General features: G+C 39.1%; 1 protein-coding gene across 2 annotated transcripts in view; it reads left to right on the forward strand.

Moving 5' to 3' along the window:
- The window catches only part of capn3b (calpain 3b), a 19,145-nt gene continuing 7,104 nt past the window's right edge, over positions 1–12,041 (forward strand). The window contains exons 1-14 of one of the 2 annotated variants that reach the window (XM_075459630.1): positions 2–524; positions 3,580–3,649; positions 4,690–4,808; positions 6,054–6,187; positions 6,629–6,797; positions 7,077–7,160; positions 7,255–7,346; positions 7,586–7,663; positions 9,894–10,054; positions 10,149–10,318; positions 10,421–10,432; positions 10,975–11,183; positions 11,334–11,370; positions 11,918–11,941. In XM_075459630.1, the coding sequence (XP_075315745.1) occupies positions 207–524; positions 3,580–3,649; positions 4,690–4,808; positions 6,054–6,187; positions 6,629–6,797; positions 7,077–7,160; positions 7,255–7,346; positions 7,586–7,663; positions 9,894–10,054; positions 10,149–10,318; positions 10,421–10,432; positions 10,975–11,183; positions 11,334–11,370; positions 11,918–11,941 (1,677 nt within the window). In that variant the 5' untranslated portion in view covers positions 2–206. Of the gene's footprint in view, positions 525–3,579; positions 3,650–4,689; positions 4,809–6,053; positions 6,188–6,628; positions 6,798–7,076; positions 7,161–7,254; positions 7,347–7,585; positions 7,664–9,893; positions 10,055–10,148; positions 10,319–10,420; positions 10,433–10,974; positions 11,184–11,333; positions 11,371–11,917; positions 11,942–12,041 lie in introns of both variants that reach the window. The other variant, XM_075459631.1, reaches the window with a different exon arrangement.

Raw genomic sequence — 12,041 nt, forward strand, 5'->3', positions numbered from 1 at the left:
AGCAGTCAACTCCAGGGACACAGTTCTGGTGTGAGAGCCTTGTTGCTGAATGCCCACGAGCAGAGAAAGCACTTTCCAGCAAAAAAGGAAGAGGATACAGGAAGTTTCTTCAAGGCTGTTTTGCAATCTTATGTGCAATTTTTGTGAGAAGAGAGACGGTTGATTTTCTCTTTCAGAGTAGAACATTGACATAAAGGACTGAGGTGATGGGGGACGAGAAGCATAAAGGGAAAGAGCATCTTGTTGAGGAAACAAAGGTTAAAGTGCTTTATGAAACTGAGGCTTCACTTGAGCCTGATGGAAGAAGTGATTATCAACCAACTGGGACAAACTCGATCTACTCTGCGATTCTAAGTAGAAATGAGGCCGTCAAAGATGCCAAGCGTCTGAAGACTTTTTTGGAACTGCGAGACAAATATGTGAAGAAGAAGGTTTTGTTTGAAGACCCCATCTTCCCTGCAAGTGAATCCTCACTCTTCTACAGCCAGAAACCTTCCATGAAGTTTGAGTGGAAACGTCCCTCGGTGAGTGCCACTCTTGTCATCGTATCCTTTAGGTCAAGTTGCACTTAATGCAAAAGAGTCTCTAACATGTTTGTGTAAGCTCTCCACTAAAATCCCAGTGTATCCAAACACTTCCTCCACAGCACATGAGTGGAGGGTCGGGTTTTTATGGCTGCATGAACAGGACTGCATAGTTCTGGCTTATCACCTTCTACAATCCCACAGACAGCTGGCATTGTCCACGTTGGGAAACCTTATGGTCAGAGAGTTTTCTGACACACAGTTCCAGAAGGATTTGTATGTTTCCAACAATTTGTCTTTGAGAACAGGTGTAACTTCAGTAGCAGGAGTGATAGGAACATTTGGTAAAAGAGAGTTTCATTTGGCATACAGGGACACATGTCTCTGACTCACAGTATCTTCTAACATACTGACACAGATGCACATACTAAAAAATAAAAATCCAGGACTGGCAGGACCCCCCCTAATACTCAAGACTAGTAGCAGCCTAGCAAACATATTTTGGTTCCTAGAACATTTCCGGAATGTTGTTTTTATGTTTTGATTGTCATGTGATTTACCAGCAAGGACTATTTCTGTGTGACAGAAATATAACATTACTTTTTATTTGCATGTTTTGGTGCCCCTAATGTTATCCTAATGTCTTTAATGTGAAAACCTTCAGGCCACTTTTGAAAAGTCCTCCCATTTTGATTTCATCAATATTCTCCTAACCTTTACATTGCAATCTTTGTGCTACAGCATGACTTTGTGTGAACACTTTCAACACATTTCTTTGTGGTTCCTCTCAATGTAACCTTAGGAGAACCGCAGGCTAATATTCATTGAGTGTTCTGCGCTTGCTGGAAACAACACGTTACAGTTAAAAGCCCTGTATTACAAGTACACAAAAGTTCTCAAAATGCAAAATGACCCTTTGCTAAGAGTTGTTTTATTCTTTTTGGCCATACAATGCATATTACCTTATTATGTTGATGTTTAATCATCTAAAAGACAGCTGATGTTTCATGCAAAGATACTTTAACTACTGCAGCTGATATCTAATCTTTGATAAAGCTTTATATATATATATAATGTTTTTTTCTTGATAATGATATTGCATATTAGAGTTTGCAACGCCACAAGGGGTTGTAGATGTATGACAAATGTATTGGAGTACAAGTAGAGGAACTGAAGAACAGATACACGTTTTAGAGAATTATGCTGAAAGAGTTTGATGAGAACACTGACACCAGTCTCACTTCTGCTCAGATGATATCAAGCAACAACCAGAAGTTCCACTAAAGGTGAAAATACAGGGATATATTCCTTCCTTTTCAGTGTTTATGCCAAGTTAACTTAACAGGAAACTGTTGCAAAAGCATACTTCTCAGCATGTCGACCTGATCATTTATGTGCCAATAAATAGAAATAATTTGTGCTTCATATCACGACTGCTTTCATTTACTACTTAGGTTTAGAAATGATTTGATACGGTTATAAAGATAATGGCTGAAAGTATACAAAATTAGCCCAATTATTGTCACATGAGGTATGTTATACTTTAGATTTAACATCACATACATGAACATAAAAATAAGAGCTTATTGCTGCTCTTTAACTTGAATATTTTTTTTATCTATTCATTTACAATAAGAATACTTTTCATTCCACTTATCAAAGCCACATTTTACTCTTACTAAGCGTACAGTCCAACTGGCCCAAATAACCCTCATAAATTAATTGTTATATGTAGTCACTAGAAAACATTGTTTCTTAATCAAGTATAACATTAATTTTTGACATGATTGCTGCTTTCAGGGTAGAAACCTATGCAGTTTAAAACTTTTGGCTGAGATTTATGGTAAATGGACTATACTTGTATAGCGCTTTTCTAGTCTAGCTGACCACTCAAAGTGCTTTTAACACTACATGCCACATTCACCCATTCACACAGCATATCTACATCTATACACACTATGTCTACACTACACACACTTCTAATCATTCACATTCATACACTGATGGATGCATCAGTAGGTTCGGTGTCTTGCCCAAGGACGCTTCGACATGTAGCCCAGGGAAGCTGGAGTCGAACCACCAACCTTCCAATTGGTGGGCGACTGCTCTTGCTCCTGAGCTACAGCCACCCATGACAAATGATACATGAAATACGCCCGCCTTGTGATATTTGATTCCAATCCAAGCGTCAGTTGAGCATGCTCTAAACTGGGAACATGAGTCTGCGTTTTTTACAACCTAAGTTGTGGTAAATCATGTAAATCATGAGGGGAACAGTTACTTCTGTGAATCCCCTGATTTAAGAGAACTCTCCTTTCACTCCACCATATATATATACATATAAATATATATATTTGAAAAACATATACATATACACACATTATATGTGTATATATATACACACATATAAATGTATTTTTATATATATATATGAATAGATATATAGACATCTACGTATATGAATAAGGACTTGAATATGCTGTGCTGATTTATACTTGATGATTATGTATTACACTCGGAGTTTGTCAGTTTTAAAGCAATCACATGTCTGCATGTTTTTCATTTGTTTAAATATCACTTAATGTTTGAAGTTTCCAAAGTTTGAAAGTAAACTATTTGGTGTTGTTGCTCCTTTAATTACATTGAGCACATATATCTGTGATGTGTGAATTGATTAAGAGGATGTGTCTCTCTACAACAAAATAAGTAGGTTTTCATTAGATGTACATGTTCCAAAAGGAGCCAAAGTAAGTAATATTATCCAAATTCAGCTTTAAGTTTACTCTCTTTAAGGAATTAAAGGCATAAGAGTACTTGTGTCCGTTTGTCTCTGTGTGGCCCTGTGATGAACTGTCGACCTGTCCATGGTGTATCCTGCCTCTCATCCAATGTGTCCTGTTTTGCAAAGAGGTGTTCTGAAAATATTGGTAACCCAGACTAAATTTTCTTGTTATAATTATGAGATCAATACATTTGGAATTTCAGGTCCCTGAGGTAATGCAAAAATCATCAAAAACAATGCTCAGAGTCCCCTCAAACCCTTTTTGTCTTCTAGGAAATTTGTGAAAACCCTCAGTTCATCGTAGATGGAGCCAACAGAACAGACATCTGTCAAGGAGAACTTGGTAATGTCATTTCATTTAAGCTGTTTGTGCTTCCAGGTGTGACATTGCTTGAGCTTGCTCAAAAAAAAAAAAAATACAATTAAATGAATAAAAAAAAATCAGGGTTTCTGAACATGGAAACTGGTGTGCAAATACATGCAGAAAAAACTCCTGAAAAGATGAAAAGAAAAGACCAATGAGAACATGCAGTGCTGGTCAAAATGATTTGTAACCCTGAATATTAAGTACTTTCTTCAGGAAATGAATCAATCCTGTAAAATAATAAAAAATGTTAACAAAATTATACTTTATTACGATAAAAAGAAGGGATGTATATCATTGTATGGAAATATTCAAACACAAAATATACCTGAGAAGCAATTATTAAAACTAGTTTCATGAGTCTTGATTATAGTAATAATCATTTATAAAATCAACTGATGAGTGATGGTTTTATTCCACACAAAGAGGCTGACTGTCTCCAGCTTCTTTTTCATAATGGTGCAGATAGGAGACTAGTCTGAGAGAGTCCTGGTGCTCATAGAAATGTGGTCACTCTTAGGATGCCTCCAAGACGTGGTGATTGGAAACCCAATAACACCAGTTGCGTGTGGTTTGATTGTAAAAAAACAATACATAAAGTCTCTGGATTTATATGAGCTTTTACAGTCTTGTTGATCTCTTGAGATGATTTCAATCACAAGCCACATTGATGTTGCAGAAATGATGAAATCAGGACACTATCTCAGCCTTTTAGAGCAAAATGTATTTCAGTGCAGAACATGAGCTGTGAGGAAAAGGTTCTGGGTCTTTCTGCTGTACAATTATCCAAATTATGCATTCAGTAGCACAAAAGAAGAGCCAGAAAAGGAAAACATGGACAGTTTAAAAACTGACTAACAGTGACAATTTGACTATAACTTTATTGGCTATGAGCATGAGCTTTTGTTGACTTCAAACACCTGTAGCAATGTGCCTTCATTCTGTAACAACTTTCAATGGTTGTATGCTTGGATGAAATATGGAATATGTCTCAAAGCTGATGAGTCTGCTGTTGACAGGTGACTGCTGGCTACTAGCTGCCATCGCCTGTCTGACACTGAATGAGAAGCTGCTGTACAGAGTGATTCCCCCAGACCAGAGCTTCACCGAAAACTACGCCGGCATCTTCCACTTTCAGGTCTTACATGAACATTTCAGGCATTTAGTCACGAGCAAATACATTTTCATGTTATTCAAATTTAGTCAACTATTGTCGAATCGAGTATCTAAGATGTGTGCGTGGGTTTTCTCAAGGTAGTCTGGCTTCCTTCCACCATCTAAAAACTTGTATGTTAGGTTTATTGGTGTCTCTAAAGATACTGTCCCTAGGAGTGAGTGTGAGTGTGTGTGTGTGGTTGTTTGTCTCTTTTGTCTCTGTGTCCCTGTGATGGACTGGTGATCTGTCCAGGGTGTACCCCACCTCTCACCCAATGACCGCTGGGATAGGCTCCAGCCCCCCCGCGACCCGACCGACGGATTAAGCGGATATAGAAAATGGATGGATGAATGGATGATTATGCATTTCTTTACTGTGACTATTGATTAAGATTGAGCTCATTTTTAACTTCTTTATATATTGCAAAATATACAGCTTTATCTTATAACATCCATCCATCCATCCATTATCTATACCGCTGAATCCGTCGATCGGGTCGCGGGCGGGCTGGAGCCTATCCCAGCGGTCAATGGGCGAGAGGCAGGGTACACCCTGGACAGGCCGCCAGTCCATCGCAGGGCCACATAGAGACAAACGAGACAAACAACCATGCACGCTCACACTCACTCCTAAGGACAATTTAGAGATGCCAATCAACCTAACATGCATGATATTTTGGACAGTGGGAGGAAGCCGGAGTACCCGGAGAGAACCCACGCATACACGGGGAGAACATGCAAACTCCACACAGAAAGGTTCAACAGGTGTTGAACCTGGAACCTTCTTATCTTATAACAATGCACCATTATTCACAGATCAGTTACATTTTGTCATGATTTAACTCTGCAATGTGACTCATAACAAAAGTTGTCAAATAATTGTTCTGAACACAAAATTGTAATAGAGTAGAGTAGAGCATAAAGTACTATTCCATTTTTAAGGTAAAAATTACCCCCAAATCAGTGATCGTCACACATGATGATGTTTGGTTTAACTCACCTACGATTATACTAAATGATAAAATGATAAACATAATGTCCACAAATTGCATGTCTATTTGAAAATGTATTACATTAAAATCTTTTTTTAATGATTCTATCTCACAAAAAGTCGTGTGATTTATTGGCAGTCTTACTGAGCTGTGATTAATCTGCTAATTATCTAACAGATTTTCTTTTCCCTTTTCTGATGATTTACTTGCTGTTTTCATTTTGTTTTGCTTTCCAGTTCTGGCGCTATGGTGAATGGGTCGATGTGGTTGTGGATGACCGCATCCCCACCTCCAAAAATCACCTGGTTTTCACCAAATCTTTTAGGGATAATGAGTTCTGGAGCGCGCTTTTGGAAAAAGCGTATGCCAAGTAAGTAATGAGTCTATTAATGTGCCCTGCACTCTGAAGTCATGCAGATGTCACTGCACTGCATCTCACCTCAGATGTGTTGCTATTTATTCATTCAGTCTGGTTCAGATTTCCAGTCCTGTCACTGGAAAATAGAGAGTTTCTTTCTTTACTTTACAAAATTTCTCATGGTTTACATGTCAAATCAAACTTTTTGATAAATATTTCTATTTGAGAAGTGACTGTGGAGACATAGGAAGAAACTTAACTGAACTTCCCTCTAAACGGGATTTATGACCCCATGTTGAATCGAACACCTTGTTGAGGTGTTTATTTTTTCCAGTGCAGTCACAAGACAAGCTGTGCAACTCCTCATGTTTCCTAAATTGGCAGCAGACCTTGTGAAAAGCCTTAGAGCACAGATGTGTCAGCGTAATGATCAGAATGATTGACCTCTCTCAGGTTGCACGGCTCTTATGAGGCACTGAAAGGGGGAAATACATTGGAAGCCATGGAGGATTTCACAGGTGGAGTAACTGAGTTCTTTGAGTTGTCTGAGGCACCCAAAGACTTCTACAGCATCTTGAGGAAGGCTCTAGAGAGAGGCTCACTGATGGGCTGCTCCATAGATGTAAGTGATGCAGAAATGTATCAAAGGAAAGTGTATATTTAAGTGACCTACATATGACAGCACAATAGAGGAAAAAATAAAGAAGAAAATCATCAAAATGGCTTTGCAGTACTTAAATTTGCATTAAATTCTTGTGTCAAAACCTTTCTCCCAAAAGCAAAAGCTGTATTAGATAGGTGAGAATTGGTCATCATACAGTCATATTTTAAGATGATCTCCATACAGAAGTTCTCTCAAATTCAGTCTGTGTTTTGCTTTGACATGAGCTGTGTCTGTCAGGTTTTTTCAGCCAGTGAAATGGAGTCTCGGACTGAACATGGGCTGGTCAGGGGTCATGCCTACTCCATTATAAGTCTGGAGGAGGTGAAGTAAAATGTCTGCTTACAAAAGATTTGCAACATAGTTTCAAGAAATACTCGTGCTAAATTATTTCCTCTTTTTATCTTTTCACTCGTAGTGTGACGAGGTTGCAAATGACACCCGAATTCGCCTGATCCGCTTGCGCAATCCATGGGGCTTGGTACTCTGGAAGGGACCCTGGAGTGCAAAGTCAGATATGATGTTAAAAAACTAGCCAATATTTGTACTAAAACAGATCAAGTTGTACGGTATTTATAAATTGTGATTGCTTTAATTGCATTATAACAATGTGAAAGCCCTCCAGGCCTGACAGCTTAATTGAAGTCCTGTACTGTGAGGGATTGATGGCATCTAATCCTGTAGTTTACTGGCTTTTTCCTTTACACTTTGCAGGACACTTAACATTGTCCTGCTCAATCTTTCTGTAGCTCAAAGGAGTGGTCGACCATCTCCATTGCAGACAAGAAGAATCTAAACAAACAGACTGTAGAGACAAGTGAGTTCTGGTGAGTGCAACTGTTGTGACTCTACGTCATTGCAACTTTTTTTCTTTATTGTAACCTTTCACATACACAGTCGTTATACAACAGACTGGAGGATTTAAATTTGATTAAAAGCATAATACAGCCTCTTTAAGGGAAAATAACTATTTTGGGGGTGTTATAGCCTTCAGTAAGTTGCGCATTTGCCAATCCACGAACTTGAGTGGGATCAGAGGATGTGTTTTAGGCTCTTTGCAGACAACTGTTGTGACCATGCAGATTTGCCATGAACCCATGTTGTAAAGACTTTCTCTCGATGCTGATCCAATGAAACACTACCCTATTTTCAGACACTTAAGAGGAACTACGATTGTGTTCCCTGCAGGTGTCCACGTGCAACATTGGCCACCCGGTGTAAAAGGGACCTTTCAATCTTTCTCTGAAATGTCTTTCATTTGCAACTATGCTCATCACTTTATATGGACAGAAGTCTAAAAATAGGAAGAAATTCTATTTTCATCTGAGATGGCTTTGCCATATTTGTAAAAAGCTCTACACACTCATGGGACCTTGTCACTACCCAATGCGAGTTGCTGCCTGGTGTGAGACACACGCTCAGATAAGACTCACACATATGCCATAGTGAGCTAACCCATCCCCTATCCCTTACCTTGCAGAGATATACCAAAACTGTATGAGCTGAGCTGAGCTCTTCTAACAACATTTATTTAGTATGTTGTTACTCTGCACAATTATCTTCCACCTGGTTGCTTGAAAATGTTTAAATAGGCTAATTAAACTTTGTTAAAGTGAAAGACACTCAAAAATTAAATCAAAACACCCTGAAACAAATATAATAAGCCCACTTCTGCAGCCTGGAGACACAAACTTAGTTACAAACATTGTTTATTGAAACTATTTTGTTTCCCCATTGGTTACCAAATCTGTAATCATTATCTAGGCTTTACAGATCTTTGTCACCTCATAGTGTTGGCACATGCACATCTCCCATCAGGCAGAAAGTCACATCAGGCAGTTATGGAAAACCAAGAAGGTCATCATTTTTCAGCCTTGCCAGTTTGCCAGCTGGGCACAAGTTACAAGTTTAACCACATGTTTCATCAGCACCACCTGGTGTTAGAAAAGTGTGGTGCCACCAGGTGTTTATAAAATGCAATGATTGCACTAACTTGTGCTTTCTAATAATGATAGTATCCTCAGCCAACGAATTAGATTCTTTTCACCCATTGAGTAACAAGGCAAGACTCTAATAGCCAAGAATCGACCTTGGCTTTGCAGTTTGTTTGTAGTATTGAAAAAATCCAATGAATTCACTCAATTGTTGGATATGAACAGTGTACTTATATCTTCAGGTTTTACTGTCTGTTGGGGGAGTTACGGGCTACTAAGCTGCAATTTGAGAGTCGATGAGGTCACCCGTGTCATATCAGGGATCTACCCGCCCATCCTCTGGGTTGTTTAGGTCCTTTTTAGCTGTGGGTTGCCGCTGTATTTCAGTGTTATGTAGGTGATACCTGAGATAAAAACCAACAAAGGAGATGGCCTTAAGTATCAGTGTAAACACTTACAATCCAGCGCTGTGTCCCCACCATTAGCAGTTTCACTGCCCTTCAAACTTTGAATGTTGAGACCAAAACATCTCACATGTTGGTCTACAACATAAACATGCTTATGGGCTGCAAACAAACTGCAAAACCAAGATAAGTTCCTGCTTAGTAAGGTCTGATTATACTGTATACTTGTTTGCTGGGAAATACTAGAATTGATTAGCTTAAGGTTAGCAATGATTATCAAATGTCACCAGGCGTTTAATACAGCTACCTGGTACTGCACTTTTATAACGCCAGATGGTGCGTCTGTAATGTCTGGTAATGTTTATCAATCGCCTGTCACGCTTGCAGTGGCATGTAACAGATGGCAGGTGAGCTGGTAAATCATGACCCTCTCATCTTTCCACAGTTTTGACAACCCTCACTTGTGGCTGTTGCAGTTGCAGTTCACATAAGATTTGTTCCTAATCCAGACCACATGTTAATCCAGTGTGGTTATTTATTTAAATATTGTACAAAAGAATCAACAATATCAATCATAATTTTTAATAAGAAATGTTGTAAAACATGTATACTCTGATGTCAGACTGGAACAATTTATTCAGATTTGTTTCCATTTGTGAACGGTTTCAATTTGTTGATAAATCCTTCTTTAAATGTCCTCCTTGCACATTTTCTTCCAGGATGTCCTTTGATGACTTCAAGAAGAATTTCACCAAGCTGGAGATGTGCAACCTGACCCCTGACGCGCTGCAGGGTGATGAAAGACAAAGCTGGTCGGTGTCAGTCAATGAGGGTCGCTGGGTGAGAGGCAGCTCTGCTGGTGGCTGCAGGAACTTCCCAGGCAGGCCTTGTTTTTTTTTTTGTTTTCAGATCAGATTGGAGGGAAACTTTAAAAGCCAAGCAACTATGATATGACACATGCATATTCTTTATAGACACATTTTGGACAAACCCTCAGTATCGGATGCAGCTGTATGAGGAGGATGATGACCCAGAGGATGGACAGGAGACCTGCACTGTCGTCGTGGCTCTGATGCAAAAAGGTCGGAGGATGCAGCGCCACAAAGGGGCCAAATTCCTCACCATCGGATTTTCCCTCTACGAGGTTGTGATTGCATGACACCAAACACTTAAGATTTCAGCCCAGAGGGAACTTGTGTGCACCCAAGAGTCGATATGACCTGTTACTTCATCTGTATTTCTGCAGGTGCCAAAGGAGGTATGTCGAACTCGATGAAGGATCTTATTTTGATGACGTCAGTGCGATTCCTGTATTAACCTGTTCCTCCAGAGAATTGCGTGTGTTGACTTCAGCAGTACGCAAAGCAATATGCAATAGCTGGAATTGATGGTCAAACTTTTATTAAACCTCAAACAGTATTTAGACCTATTCCCTTCTCAGAGTTCTATCAGTTTTTTTTATAGTGATTGTTAAGTCTACAAATGGATGCAAAATAGTTTTTAAAAAGCTACCAACATTTTCCAGAAGATTTTCCCTAATTTTTTTTAATTGCTTTATTGTGTCCGACAATCCATTCAAAGCACAATGATATTAATTCTTAGTTGTCTAAAACAAAAACAAAAAGAACTAAAACCTCATAGAGAAGCTACAGGCTTCCAATTTTTAAAATCAGTAAATTAAATTCAAGCACATGGACAATATTACTATTCCTGTTTCCTTTATTGTTTTCTTTAGATGAACAGTTCATTCCCTATCCCATCACACTTTATAAATCACTGTTTCTACTCTTTGACTCTCAGATGCAGGGCCAGAATCAACATCTCCAAAAGGACTTCTTCCTCTATACAGCCTCCAAGGCTAAATGCAAGACCTACGTTAACCTGCGCGAAGTGACGGAGCGTTTCCGTCTGCCTCCGGGAGAGTATGTCATCATCCCCACAACCTTTGAACAACATCAAGAGGGAGAGTTTATTCTCAGAGTCTTCTCTGAGAAGCAGAGCACATCAGAGTAAGGATCTCTCACGTGGGGCACCGGCCACTTTTGGTAGTGCAGCTCATGCTATACTCTGGGACAAAATCGATGTTAACATTACAAAACACAGAAAGGCCATTAGGAATGAATGGCAGCATTGTTATGTTTGTCTGTTTTTCTGCGCAGGGAGGCAGAGAACACCATTGAATCTGACCATACACAGGTTAGTAACCTCATGGCAGATGTAGTGGAGCAAAAATTAGCTTGAGGAAATCTTGCTGATTCTGTAGCTGTGAAATGGGTCTACAAGTTTACAACACTGGGAACCTCTGCAGAAATTAAAAGACAAGCTCTCTGATGCAGCACGCTTTCTTTGCTTGAGGGCATTTGTAATATATCAGACACTGTGATTTAAAAGGGAAGAAGGAGTCATTTACAGACAAAGTCACAGATCATTACACAGAGAGATTTTGCTATAAGTATTGATGATAAAAAGTAAAGGCTGAGAGAGGCTGAAAACTAAAAACTAATCTGTACAAAATGGAGCAGAGATAATGGTGTCTCTAATATTGAGCATCCCGCATCTATTTCTGATCCCTTCAAATGACTCTCACACTGCAGTATCATATCTGAACTATATATCCTACTTATTTAATTAACTTCATTCTCAAAGTCACTCTCTGCATTACTAACAGACTTAAACTTTCAGTGTTTCCTCCTCCATTTATCTCACATCATTCCTCTGTCTTTTCCTGTCTTATTGGCCACAGCAAGACCAGAAAACGAAAGACAAGGTAATGAATGCATGTGGCAGTGACATTTCTATCTCGCTTTTAGACCCACTGCTCCTCTCCATCATGTGTCAGCTAGCAGCATATGTTGTTGTGGCGTTAT

The sequence above is a fragment of the Odontesthes bonariensis genome, chromosome 24 (genome assembly GCF_027942865.1).
Source record: "Odontesthes bonariensis isolate fOdoBon6 chromosome 24, fOdoBon6.hap1, whole genome shotgun sequence".
In the NCBI taxonomy this organism is placed as follows: domain Eukaryota; kingdom Metazoa; phylum Chordata; class Actinopteri; order Atheriniformes; family Atherinopsidae; genus Odontesthes; species Odontesthes bonariensis.